This window comes from Chanos chanos, chromosome 2 (assembly GCF_902362185.1).
Source record: "Chanos chanos chromosome 2, fChaCha1.1, whole genome shotgun sequence".
NCBI classification, from domain to species: domain Eukaryota; kingdom Metazoa; phylum Chordata; class Actinopteri; order Gonorynchiformes; family Chanidae; genus Chanos; species Chanos chanos.
Window position 1 is genome coordinate 9,736,272 of NC_044496.1, and position 15,000 is coordinate 9,751,271.

Sequence of the window (15,000 nt, forward strand, 5' to 3'; positions counted from 1 at the left end):
CTGTGTTAACTCACACTCACTCAACATCACATTTAACCTACAGCAAATTACACACACACACACACACACACACGCACGCACTCACACGCACTCACACATATTCACACACACTCACACATACACATGAATAGACACACACACACACACACACACGCAGACACACAGGAGTGCGTGCATACACACACACACATGCGCACGCGCATGTTAACATGTGCACACACACATGCACAAACCAATTAATATTACACACACCCATAGAAACACACATCCACTAAAACTCAGCCATTCAAACCAATCCAAACAACAGACATTCATCCATCTGAGCTAGTCAGACTCTCTGTCTCTGTCTCTCTCTGTTTCTGTCTCTCACTCTGTGTGGGTAAATGCCATAGATGACTTCATTAACTCCAGAGGGGTCGGGAAGGGCAGCAGTGAACTCTGTAAGGAGAGCGTTTCAAAATGCCAGGCCTCTGATCAGAGCACGACACAGACTGACACTCACAACTACCTTTCCCTAGGGTCACACACACACACACACACACACACACACACTCATAGACGCACACTGGGGACAGCAGAGGCTACATGCAACGTAAATGCCAGAGCTGTTAGTAAAAAGGGAACTGTATCAAACCCTGAGAAACAAACAAAATAAAGACTTCGAGGCAGGCGACCTGTTGACCCCTCCCCGAACAACTCTAACATCTCTAATGAAGAAGGAATCCCACTGACCTGAGCGTTTGTGTGTGTGTGTTTTGTCTGTGTGTGTGTGTGTGTGTGCGTGTGCGTGTGTGTGCATCTGTGTCAGAGAGAGAAAAAGACAGAGAGAGTGAGAAAGACAGAACAGAAAGATCTGTGTGCTACTGAGGAAAACATGTGCAGAATTGAAAGGTTATTCAAAGGTCAAATGAAAGTTAGAAAAGAAGAAAAACAACAGGAGGGAAGGATCATTACTGTCAGGGACATTCTGCATTTAAAGTTTTTTTTTTTTTTTGAATCCACAGACGTTACGAAATAGGTGTTTGTGTGAATAGTTCTCACTCTATCGCTTTATCTTTTTAAATACGTGGACTTTGAAAAACCACAGAAGGACATCTAATGTAGTTAAAGCAGCAAGTAAAGCTTGGATTCTGACAGCAGGGAACAGAGCTGGGCATACTGATGATCAGCGAAGTTTAATCTGAGGCAAGGGATTAAAAAAACGTAGTGCGAAAGAGGTGAAAATGAGAATAACTGACTTTGCAAATCCTATTTTTATAAATTCTGTTTAGGCTCGATTATTCAAGCGGCTTCACGAGCATAACCTGAAGAAAATATGCAAATTAAAAATGTGTGCTATCTAGCATCTGTGAAGTTGGGAAGTGAATGTGTGTGTTATATCGCGTCGAAACACTAAAGCAATTTGTGAAGTGGAGAAATGAATGATTGTCCTTCAAGCTCGATCAAGGACGCATTTATGAAGTGGCCATAAAAATCCATTTCAAACATAAATATTAAATGTGACAAAACAGCCATTGAATTATTGTGTATGGAAAGCCAACGGAACGAGATCAGACACTTCAGAAAAACAGTGCGTTTGCTGAGAGAGGTGAAGCTCTCTTTCCCAAAGAATAAAAATACAGTAATGTGTACAAGTCTTTACCTTCAAAGATAGGCACACGGGACCACACTGAAGGGGACATATGATAGTGTGGGGAATTAGACATGTCAAATTAGGAGAATAAAGGGAAGAATACAGGACTGGGGCAATAGCAGAAGGCATACATCTGAAACTATCCATCTGAAACACACACCCTCACACACACAGTTACAGCCATCAGCCAATCAGATTGTCCAGTTCCAGACTGCCCTCCATCCATAAGGGTTTAATGAGCTGGTAACTGTTTGAAAGTCAATAACAGGATGATCACAAAGTCATGGGAAAAAGAGTAGTGAGAAAATCACCCCCCCCACCCAACCCACTCTCTTTTTCGTTCACTCAATTTTCAACTTCTCCTATCATTAACAGCAAAAGGAAATCATCAGCAGAATGCAGGCCAGTCAATAATTGGGCGCAAATCACTCACTTTGCTGATTCAGCAGTCTGTCTATAGAAGAACAGTGCTAGTTTCACACACACACACAGAGAGAGAGAGAGAGAGAGAGAGAGAGAGTGTTAGAGAGAGAAAGAGAGGGGGAGGGAGGGAGGGAGGGAGAGAGAGAGAGAGAGAGAGAGAGAGAAAGAGAAAGGAAGGGAGAAAGAGAGAGAGAGAGAGAGAGAGAGAGAGAGAGAGAGAGAGAGAGAGAGAGAGAGAGAGGAGAAACAGACACTTACAGACTTTCTAACACAGTCCAGAGAAAAACAAACGGGCTATCTGATGCATGGACAGGTTTTGCTGAGAAACAAAGTGTGTGCTTTGTCAACAGAAAATCCACAAGCACAGCCAAAATAAATCCATATCTCTGCTTCTCTCTCTCTCTCTCTCTTTGACTCTTGTCCATGCAGCAGCAGAGCTCTACAGGGCTGGGTACATTGAGTTTGATCATTGCTCAGTGAAGTGCCTTTATGACTGACTTTCTGGTCTAGTTCATTTCATGTCTTTTTCATATGAAGTTTTAGTAAAACCAGAATGCTCAGAGAAGCAAGCAATTGGCCATATATATATATATAATTTTTTTTTTTTTAATAAAAAGGCATGTGGTAACATGTGAATTGTTGTTTGATGACTGTCTGTGCAAATGAGAGAGAGAAAGAGAGAAAGAGAGAGAGAGAGAGAAAGAGAGAAAGAGAGATCTGTTAAAAATGCCTAAGCATAACTGTAATCATTTTTACATAAATTAAACCAAGGTGGCTTGTGTTTTTGTCAGAAACAGCAAGAGGGAAAGAGAGGGCAGGAAAGGGAGAGTTTGCTCAGTGCAGAGATATAAAGAAGGCTTCCCGTGAAAGACAGTTCACTTTAATCAGATTAAGACCTGTTCAATTTCCCATCACTCCCCAGGGTCCCTCAAGCACAGAGGATAATTAATGAGAACATAGTAATATGCCAAAATTTAGAGAAATACTGATGTGTTTGTTTCTGTGTGTGTGTGTGTGTGAGAGTGCGTTTGTGTGCATATGTGCATGTGCACATATGTCTATTTGTGCATGTGTGTGCATGCGTATGCATTTTGTGTGTGTGTGTGTGTGTGTGTGTGTGAACTCCCTCATTTATTGACTGTGGTCAACACCAGGTCAACACCGGCACAAGTTCACAAGTTAGTCCTCAAGTCCGCCATTCCATCAGGCTCTAAATACAGTTTAGGCTTGTTTTCCCCCTTTTCAGGATTTCCATTTCTTATTCATGCCAGTTATTAAAATGTGTAATTCACGATTCATTTCAAACCGGATCTTAGGAATCAAACCAAATTGATGAATTTGAAGGATGAGAAAATGATGGATTTAAAACAATCATTGTTTTTTTGGAGGAAAATCCCAAACACTGCCAAACTGTTTGTCATTAGAGGACAAACGGCTCTGTGACAGAGACTGTGCATTGTGCCCATCGCTAAAAGTGACAGACTCAAGACAGCTCCCATAAGCACAGTCACAAATCATAAAACCATCAACTCGTCTCTTCTGGAGAGAAAGCTGTCGGTTTAGAGCGCGCGTGTGTGCGCGTGTGTGTGCGCGCGCGCGTGTAAGCTCCCATGGGCAGTATTGCAGCAGTATAAAACAACAACGACAGCTGTGAGAAAGTCATAGGGATCTCAGCATCCTTTACCCCTGTCCGTATATGAAGACATCTGTATGTGTGTCTTTGACGCGTGGATGTACGCGTGTACTGTACGGATGTACCGTAGGGCTAAACGGGGAAACGTGCAGATCTTTGTGATCTGAGCAGGTTTCTCTGATCTTGTCAGGTAGTCAGAGGGAAAGACCATAAAGGACTCATTAATGACCCACTGGCTTAGCCTCAGGGCTCATTCATCACTCCTCACCCTCAGAGGAAAACTAGCAGGCCTGATATCTGTCACATATACTCTTAATCTTCCCCATATTCACAATCTGTCAGCTGGCCTTAGGGTAGGTCTGATGACACGGCTATGACAGCGTAACATCAGGATAAATGAGTCATTTAAAGTGAACCGGACAGTCACAATATTAAACTGTGCTCTGTTAGGTCATTTCACCCATATATCAAGAGGGTTATGCTATTCTAACAGGCTACATTAAGGGATAAAATGTATTTAAATATTTGAAGCATACAATTTCAATGTGTATACTTCATGGGGCTAAATGAGAGATGAGAGCTCTTCATTATGTCCTGCTCTAAAAGACTATGGTGATTTTCACTTTGACAGAGACAGCGTGATCTTACCTTCATTAAGACAGATTCACTCAGCTTCTCCCTGTTGACGATTTTTATGGCAACTTTCTGACATGTAACACAGTGAACACCCAACTTCACCAGACCTGTGAGAAGAGAGAGAGGCAATAAATATACATAGAAACATAAAAATAAACAGGCAGACGGACTAGATAGATAGATTGATTGATTGATTGATTGATTGATTGATTGATTGATTGATTGACTGATAGATAGATAGATAGATAGATAGATAGATAGATAGATAGATAGATAGATAGATAGATACATAGATAGATAGATACATAGATAGGCAGAGAGAGATGTGTGTGTGTGTGTGTGTGTGTGTGTGCGTGTGTAAGCACACACACTTACACACACACACACACACACCATACAAAGACACGAGAAACAGACCCAGGACTGCTGTCTCAGTGTGAGGCGGCGTTGAAGTGAAAATGCTCTTTTCTAAACCTCTGTCATCCATAATCTGAGAACCTTTTCACAACAACAAGCCAAGCGTGCACTTCATGCATCTAAGTAAATGTCAGGGACCATATACATACACACAAAAGCGGCACAAACGCCTCTGAAAATCCCTCTATGGGTCTTTGTCATTACAGCCATAAAAGCAGCCACCCCTGTCCTTCAGGACCGACTTATGTAGTCATATACAAGCCTTTGAATGAAGCAAAATGCCACAGCTACACATACTTTTATTACACTCATACATATTTCAACAGATTTCTACATATCAAACTGTTAATTTCCATCTGGGGTTACCAGGGGACCATGAACCTGGAACCAGTTGACATCTTCCTGTGTTTCTTTCTGCGTTTCATGTGTGTGATTAGAGGCAAATGGCAGAGCAAAGGACTCTCTGCCTCCTCATCTCTTTCTCACAGATCTTGTATAAGATGTGTGTGACAATCCTGAGTACAATCTACAGGTTCTTATACAGGTTATCAGATCCAGCAGAGAGAGGGTCCGGAGACAGATGAATATTTTATTTCGGTACAATTGCCTTGGACAGATATGTGTCACAGCAAAATGGCATTCAGACACATACATATAACAGAATACATTTGCAACTGTGAGTCACCGAAAGAGCTTTGTCCAACAGTCAAGATTTGGCACGAAGAAAAAGAAAGAGGGAGAGAGAGAAAGAGAGTGAAAGAGACACTCAAGAGACGAGAGAGAGAGAGAGAGAGAGAGAGAGAGAGAGAGAACAGAACGGGTTGTTAAGAGAGACGTAAAGGTATGAGTTTCTCCGCAGGAAGGAAAGAGTTGGTTGCAATAAAACTCTCCATCACATACCACTGAGCACACACACACACACACACATGCTCAAAGCTGTTTCTCTGAATATCTGAATAGCTGAAAAGTATGAAGGACGTTTTATCATGAGAAAGTGGAGAAAATCCAGCTCCCACAGGTCATGATTCCAGTCTGTATAGGAAGTAAACAGGCATGATACCAACTCACAACTTTTGCCAGAACCACCTGACAGATAGCTCTGAAGCAAAAGAGACTATGCAAAGTCTGCTTTGTGGAGGAGGTTTTTGTGTGGATAGCGTGTCTGTTTGTGTGTGTATGTGTCAGTACAAACACAAATGACAAGTCGAACCACTGCATCAAGTATCACCACGGCAAGTGAAATATGTGTGTGCCTTATAAAGTCGAGACACAAACACACACACCAAACGTAGAGCATGCTCTCTCGCTCTTTCTCTATCTCTTTTTCTGCGTCAATGATAGCGGACAGATGAGATGGCATGTGGGGCTCCTGAAAGTTAGTGCTGTGTTGACATGTCCATGTCTTCAGAGCAGCTCTGGAGTGTATCAGTGTCTCAACATCTCTCACACACTCAAACAGATCAATGCACAGGGCTCATTACTGACCTTCAGGAGAACGTTGTTCACTTACACACACACACATACACGCACACATACACACACACGCATACACATAATCTATGCCGTTTTTCTCGCTCTTTGTTTTGGCACTGAAAATCTTTCAATTACTTTTTATAGCTCAGTGCCTGTGGGAGGGTATGAAGAGCTTTACCCATGCTTCCCCCACCCCCTTTTCTACCCACACACACGCACACACATACGCGCACACACACACACACACACACGCACACACACATGCACGCACACACGCACACACACGCTCACACACACACATACACGCATGCTCACACACACACACACACACACACACACACACACACACACACACACACACACACACACACAGACAGACACACACAGAGCTGAAAACCTCCATAACTTGAAGTAGCTATTTTTACCATCCTTCACCAAATCCCACTGAACAGCTGTACAGAAACAGATTCCTGTGTTTTTTTGTTCTGTGTTTTAGATGAGCTTAGAGAGTCTGTTGCCAGACCTGATGCCTTTGTGTGCCTGAGGAAATGTTTATTCAGCCACTCGCTGGGAGCTGAATGAACGCTGACCTTCAGTTCTTTTGAGAGGTTAAGTATGCTGCAGTGTACCCTACTGTAATGAGGTTTTCTCTCTGCTAATTCAGCTGTACATATATTCCATTGTCATTTACATAACTCTTATCTGAGTTATTTACATCAATGCAGAGGAAGATATACTGAAAGGGCTCCCCCCACAAATAATAATCATTGTTAATAATCTTTAACAACCACTTTGTCGTAAAATCAAAGTGAAGGTTTATGAGTACACAAAGGTCAACCAGGGTCTGAAACTGATTGCGTACTATTGGACTGGAAAGACAGTTCAAAAGTTTGAAGGTCTCACCAAACCATGCCTGGTCTCTCTGTGTAAACCAGCAGTTAGTCTACAAAAATGTCTTGAGCAGGATCTGACACTATTGGGTCAAACACACTTTCACACATACATGCACGCACGGACGCACGCACGCTCGCACACATGCACGTACACACAGAGTACATCAGACATTATAATGCCATCTCCTGTATTCCAATATCAGTTCACAATACATAAAAAAGTTCATCTTAAAGTACATTTATGAAAGCTAAACTGACACTGTGACATGACAAGTGTGTGTGTGTGTGTGTGTGTGTGTGTGTGTGTGTGTGTGTGCGTGCGCGTATGTGTTGCAGGTGATTGACTGTCAGAGAGGAGCCATTTGGAAATGCTACAATGAGCCATCTGCTGCTGTCAAAGCTATGATTGATGATCCAGTAATGGGAAAATGAATCATACACACATGAGTGTAAATTGTCTGTGCTGATAGTGAAAACTCCTACATTGTTTTCTTAACACAGACTATATGTTAGAGGGAGGTTTGCTTAACCAGGCGAGGAGGCTTTCCACTCATTCCCCTCAACACTTCTGTTCCACTTTTCTCTCAGCCTACTTGTCTGCCTAAGCCTAACAGTCAGAAAGTGAGACGCAAGAGCAATTTAAGATACCATCTGCCAAATACAAACACAACTAGTCCCTAAGGGTACAGACCTTACCCTGGGTCTGTGACACTCTCGCCTCTCTCTCTCTCTGTCTGTCTCTCTCTCTCTCTCTCTCACACACACACACACACACACACACACACACACACACACACACACACACACACACACACACACTCCCTCCTTCTCTCTCTCTCTATCTCTCCCTCCCACTTGATGGTCAGATGGCCTGTGGTGAGTGAGTAATGGGGAAGGTCAGGTCCAAACTTTATCTGTAGACTTTGGATCAGGAGAACGAGTTGGTGCAAATCCTTTTATAACATGTTTTCTGTCACTGTTGAGCATAGCACAGATATTTCTGAAATTGAACAGCATACAACACTCAAACACTTCAATAGTGTCTCTCTGACCCCAAGACCGAGTACAACCTGTTAACAGGGAGACAGACTGATCCTGGGTCTGTGTAACGTCACATCTGGGAATGAAACGGCAAGTATCAATCAAAGACGAACAACAAATAATAGAGAATACAGTGTTGATTCAGATTGTCTGGTGCTTCAGTGAGCCTCTGCCAGAAGACCATTCTCTATAACAATCAGGAATCACTTCTCTCTACAAATCAGGGGTTCTCCATGCACAAATCAATCACGTTCTACCAACCAGGGGTCCTCTGCCTCTATTTCACAGGAGCCTTTGTTGTGAAAAATGACCAGTGAAGTGCTGATTCACCAGATAGCAAAATTCACCTCAAAAACACACTAATGGTGTGTTTTGAATCACAAAAGCTGAGTTTGAAAGGGAGCAGTCAAGTAAGCTCTATGTGGAATCCCCACGAGGGAAAACCATGACTGGGCTCCTGCCAGGACTCCAGATGCTGCCCACTGCAGATGCTACACACACTCCTGCCTGCTCTTGGCTTTGACTGAGACAGAAAAAGGCTATGTTCTAGTTGCCTTAAAGCCTTATTTATTATACTTATTGAAACTCAAGCAGAGTCCGATCAGTACCACAACTGAACCGTAATAACTGTGCTCTTTGCATCATGCATTATCTTTTTATTACAAGATTCACCATAACCACGGCCCTCATTTTATTCAACCTTTATCTGAGCAGGGACGACACACACAGAACCAGGTACTCTTTTGTAAGGATGTCCCGTGGAGGGGTATGGGGTACCTCGTTGCAGTATTTCTTAAGTAACTTTAAATGAGCTTTAACTCAAGGTCACTACAGCAGTGCCCTGCTACAGGAGTTTGAATCAGCAGCCTTCCAGTAACTGACACACTCCTTAAAGCCAACACTTTTTAACCAGTAACCACAAGGTTGTTGGGATTTAAACCGACAACCCAACGGTTACTGGTTAATATAATCTATATATGAGCTATCTGCTGATCTGATCCACTGAGCCAAAAAAGGAACAAAACAGTGCCACCATCAGGCCACAGAGTAGCACGCACACACATGCGTGCGCGTGCGTGCACATACACACACACACACACACACACACACACACACACACACACATACACACACACAAAGCTAAGGGCAAAAGACAGATCCAAAAGGTGAGCAGGTCAAGTGACTGATCTCAAATGAAAAGCGAAGGTCAAACACATATGTGCTTTGGGTGTTTGTACAGTTCCTCATACGTAACGCTGGTATTTATATAACTCATTTGTACTGGCTGAGTGTTTATCTGACAATTTTATTCTAAGAATTAAATTTTAGGATGCTGGACCTAAAAATCAGGGCTTGACTGAAATTGAACTACGCAAATTGCCTTCCAAGCCCTTTTTTAAAAATTCAAACAAGTCCGCACCAGATTCACCTTGCCATTGTGCCTGTGTGTGCCACTATAACACATTAGTCTAGATTGATTTTTTTTTTTTTTTTTTTTACGGTATCCTCATTTTTTCCCCGGGTTTGGGTTAACCAATACCAAATTATGCATAAAGACTCACAAGTCATGCCCCTCTAGAGCTGCCACTTCATTTAAGGTGAGTGAGTCTAGCGAACACTTCTTCAGTAACGTGTGAAGGCAGTTAAAGCATCTCTCCACACTAGAAGCTGCTAATCATAGCCAAGAGACATACCACACTTGAGGGATGATGAGCGTGAGAGAAAGGGTAATTGTAGCCACCCAAACGCTCAAGAGAACATGGCCAACAGCGTTCTCCTAAACCCTAGTCTAAGCTGGCACATGTGGCACAGATTGGACCTTCAACACACCTTTAACTTGGTCTTATAAAGCCAAATGCTGCCACAACAGCAAAGGTTCTACTGACAGTCTCCCTACATATGTTAGGATTCATTTAAACCTTTCTTCCCAGTTCACCATTTAACACAATACACCTCTAAGAGAACATGCTTTCACGAATTCAGCTTGATCAGTCACAAAATAATAATATTTAAAATCGAATCAATTAAAATCAGTTTTAAACTAAAACTGAGCTCAGAGTCTTATAAAAAGGTACTACATGGTATTAATTTTCTGTATGGTAAATTAACCCTAAATCCCTCTGTCTAATCCAGTGTATGGTCCAGCATCCGGAGGTGTCCCAGCGAGTGTGTGTGCGCGTGCGAGAGAGAGAAAGAGAAAGAGAAAGAGAAAGAGAGAGAGAGAGAGAGAGAGAAAGAGAGAGAGAGAGAGAGAGAGAGAGAGAGAGAGTCATTATGCTGGATTCTATTGTGTAAGAAGCTGTTGACATCTCTCTGAGGAAAAAGCTAGCTCTAGCGACGCCACAGCAGCTAAATCAACACATCAACGCTTGCTAGCTCATTATCTCACCCCCACCATCTTCCATACATTAAATACCTGATCTCCATTAAACACTTTACTTTTGCATTCTCCCTCTCCCCCCACCCCCCTCTCTTTCTCTCACTGTGTGTGTGTGCGTGTGTGTGTCCCTCTTTCCCCATCCCTCTCTTCAGCGCTCCATTCAGCAGTAACAAAGGACCTTCCAAATGATTCTCCAGGGGTTGAGTAGGAGGCGGAGAGAGATGTGAGCGTGGGGAGGGTGGGTGTGAGGGCGTGTGTGATTTGGGCAGGTGGTGGTAGATGAATGTAGTTGCTTGGTTGATGGCATTATTTAAGAAAAAAATTTCCTTTTATGAACGACAAGTTACTTGAATGCTTTTGTATTACGATTTTTATTACTGACGGCAACTGTTCAGATTCATCTGCACACATCACTAGGCTCACCAATGTACCATTCATTCACAGCTTGTAATATTGTAATTGAAGAAGAAGCTGGAACAGCCTTATCAAATGTATCCACCCACATCAGCTGAGGAGCTATTGATTGTCACAGAGCTCCCACCTACAGAGATGAAACCCCAACTGTCAATCATTATGTGACCCTCCCTAATACAGCCTCTTATCCAATGACATATATGCACAGCTGACTCAGCCAATAAAATATTGATTGACTGCCTTTGTTTCCTTCAAAACTAAATGCAGGACTGGGGAAAAGGATTACACCAACAAACACAGAAACACAGAACATAAAATATATGTATATATATGTGTATGTGTGTGTGAGTGTGTGCGTGTGTGTATGTATATGTATGTATGTGTGTGTTAGTGTGTGTGTGTGCTCATTCTCTTCTTTCCCCCCTTATATATATATATATATATATATAAATACACACACATACATACACATTGTACTGTATATGTATATGTATGTATTGTGATGTCTCTGACAGTGTAGTCCAGGTCATACATACAGTACATAAATTACTTATATACATACATATACATTTTCCCCCCAAATGGATATTCTGATGCTTAAAACCAGTGTAGTAGCACAATTCTGATAATGTTTCCCGAGTTCTCCGACAGAAGTAACTGACCAGAGTTTTCTTTCAACATAGTGATTGAACGAAACCTCACAAAACCCATGGATGTTTACAAGAACTAGGAGAACAGAGAGATTAGCCGGTGTCACTTGAATGAAAAAGAATAACAGAAGAGTAATTTGAAAATATTTTCATATTTTAATTGCTAACCATTCACTGGATACCACCAGATTTCCACATTGCATATGATTAGTAAAGCACAAGTGAAGTTAATCTTCTCTTTTACTAAGACATGATATTGAAATATTGGGCATGTGTGTGTGTATGTGTGTGTGTGTGTGTGTGTGTGTGTGTGTCTGTGTGTGTGTGTGATCAGCCATGAAAAAGGCAATGGTCAGTAGGCATGTAAATACGCTGATTCTCTTCTCATCTCATCTCCTTTCCTCTCCATTCCTCTCAGATCTCTCAATCAGCTCTTCTCTCTCTCTCTTTCTCTCTCTCTATCTGTGTGTGTGTGTGTGTGTGACCTTAGTGCACTCTGTCCACAGAGAGAGAGAGATTAGAGGAGACGGGCTCTCTGAAGCCTCTTCTAGAATCCCAGATATTCACACAGAGCTGCACTGAACTGGACTGCACCGTCAGAGCCATCACGATGAGAGAACACAGAGCAGGATGAGGAAGGTAGTTTCCACTATAATTCAATTTAAAAACTACAAACACACACACACACGTACATGCACACGTACATGCACACGTACATGCACACGTACATGCACAAGCACACGCGCGCGCACACACACACACACACACACACACACACACACACACACACACAGGTAGTCACACTAAAATACACACACACACATATACACCCAAATACACTGTGTACACACACTAAAAGCATTAGCATAATCTCTTTTCTAGTCTCTTTGCTCTCTCATTCTTTTCTGCTGTGTGTGCATTTCGTTTACATGAGTGTAAGCACAAGGCTTTCCATGATTGCGTGTGTGCTTGTGTGTGTACGTGTGTATGTGCACACACACGTATATGTGTGTAACCCTATTCGCATGCGTGTTTGTTTAAGCGGTGGTAGGAGATTTACGGTTTGCTCAGTGTTGATATACCATGTTGGGGGTTGGAGCAGTGTGTAAGTTAATACCTCTGTGGTCTGGGATGTCTCACATCTCCTGCCACGTCCCCAGAGAAATGCAGTACAGAATCATTTAAAGCACAACACAGCAAGTGAGACTGAGAGAGGGGGGGGGGGGGTATTGTGCAGCTGAACTGGGATGAACTGGAAGCTCTGAACTGTGTAAGGGAGGGGAAAGTCAGACAGACTTTAACAAAGATGCTCTCTGTGGCATTATCCCCTAGTTAAACTTAAAGCCTGATCTAGGACCAGTGGGGTCTGTGACTTGATTAGGATGAGTACACAGGTAACAGCACTGAAGGCTGATTACCAACTCATCATTCATACAGAGAAACACCTTCAGCTACATACATATTTAGTGTCACACACACAGAAAATTATACACACATCATATCTCTGGTAACACACTCCTTTAGCTAAACACACATACATCTAGAATTATACACATACCCTCAACTACACATTATACACATATGCACCTACAATGTTCATATTCACAGAGAGGCCTCTGGCCTCCTTGTGTAGCAGGCTAAAGGAAAGTGGAGAGACACAGAGAGAAATAGCCACAGACATAGCACTACCCATACAGACTCTCCTATGCCTTTAAAGAGTGCATTTAACAAAACATATGGAATTCCTACAGGCCACTGAATGGCCTAAATAGCACTGTTTGGAGATCAGTGAAAACATGACGTTGTCATAGAATGACTGGATAATGAAACACTGCAGCCCACTCACTGCTGCTACAATTGTGGAGGAGAGCCAATCACAGCGCAGCTTCTAATGTTAGAAACTGCTGTCAGTGTCTACATGTCACTGAAAAACCACTTTATGATTTGGTAGTTTATTGTCTTTTAGACAAACGTACACCAAGTCTCTGAGCCATGACATGAGACAGACAGAGAGAGGGAGAGAGAGAAAGAGAGGGGAGTGTGTGTGTGTGGGGGGAGGGGGGGGGGTGGCAGTGCTCACCTGCAGTTGGAAAGACGGAGAAGAGTACCCACCAATGAGAGCATGGAAAAGAGGAAAAAACAATAACATAAACACATTAGAACTGAACTCAAAATACAACACCAATCTAATATTTAGGCTATATACAACACTATGTGTCTTCAAAAAAGCTGAATGAATAATTCCTAATGTTCACACAGACAGATAAACCATATATATAACCACACATAACCATATACCATATATATAACCACAACCGTCAGATGAAACCCCTCCCTCCCCAAAAATAGATCCCAAAAGCAGCAGCACCCCACTGGGACAGAGGGACGCAAGCCTGCCCTATTCATTATTCATCAGCTAATTAAAAGAGCTTCTCTCCCTCCATCACAGAAGATGATGAAATGATGAATGGAAGAGGGAGGTCTATAAAGCAGGACAAGTCCCAAGAGGGAGAGAGAGAGAGAGAGAGTGAGAGAGAGAGAGAGAGAGAGAGAGAGAGAGAGAGTGAGAGAGTGAGAGAGAGAGAGAGAGAGAGAGAGAGAGAGAGTGAGAGAGAGAGAGAGAGAGAGAGAGAGAGAGAGAAACATAAACTGGATTCCCTTCAAGCTTTAAAATCACCAGTGGAAGTTTCACATTATGGCATTATTTCTAATATGGATATTCTAGGATATATCATAAGTCAAGAAAAGGCAAATGGCAAGAAAGATTACATCAACAGTCCCTGACCTTTCCCATTGCTAAAACACTCTGCATAAGAGTTCAGTTTAACATGAAGTAGAGTACTGGAGGAAAGAAAAATCATATTTTATGTTCATATTATGATTCTTCCACCAGCAGATGAAAAAAAAAAAAAAACAATTTCTGAGATAAAAATCAAAATTCATTACACATGTATTATGAAAAGTTACTGCAAAAACAATCTAGTAACGTTGTATATTTTTAGACATCTTTTTAAACTGCAATGTGATGAAAAACAGTGTAATTAATAAAAGAAGTGATCAGAACCACAAATCCTCACAATGATGCAAATCATACAGTGGTAATGTAACTGAACTGGAAATGTCCAAACTGTCTGGGTTTTTGATGAGGAGAAGAGCAGCCCCGTTAACCTGATGCTGTCTTAGTGGCGTACTGAACACATTCAACCTTTCATCAGCAGTGCCTGAACTCTCAGAGATTCTCAGGTCTGTAATATCAAATTATAACACAGGACGTGTGTGTGTGTGTGTGTTTTTTTAATCTGCTTTCCAAAAAAAGTCAGAAAGCTGCGGATCGCCTCTTGACTAACAAGGTTTTCACACATTCAACACATAGCGTGTCATCGTCCTCTTCCAGGACTTTAAAAAAC

At 42.1% G+C, this 15,000-nt stretch overlaps 1 protein-coding gene across 1 annotated transcript in view; it reads right to left on the bottom strand.

Moving 5' to 3' along the window:
* brsk2b (BR serine/threonine kinase 2b) overlaps nt 1-15,000 on the bottom strand; it is a 96,731-nt gene that overhangs the window by 44,526 nt on the left and 37,205 nt on the right. The window contains exon 3 of the mRNA XM_030766100.1: nt 4,338-4,432. Coding sequence (XP_030621960.1) covers nt 4,338-4,432 — 95 coding nt within the window. The remainder of the gene's footprint in view (nt 1-4,337; nt 4,433-15,000) is intronic.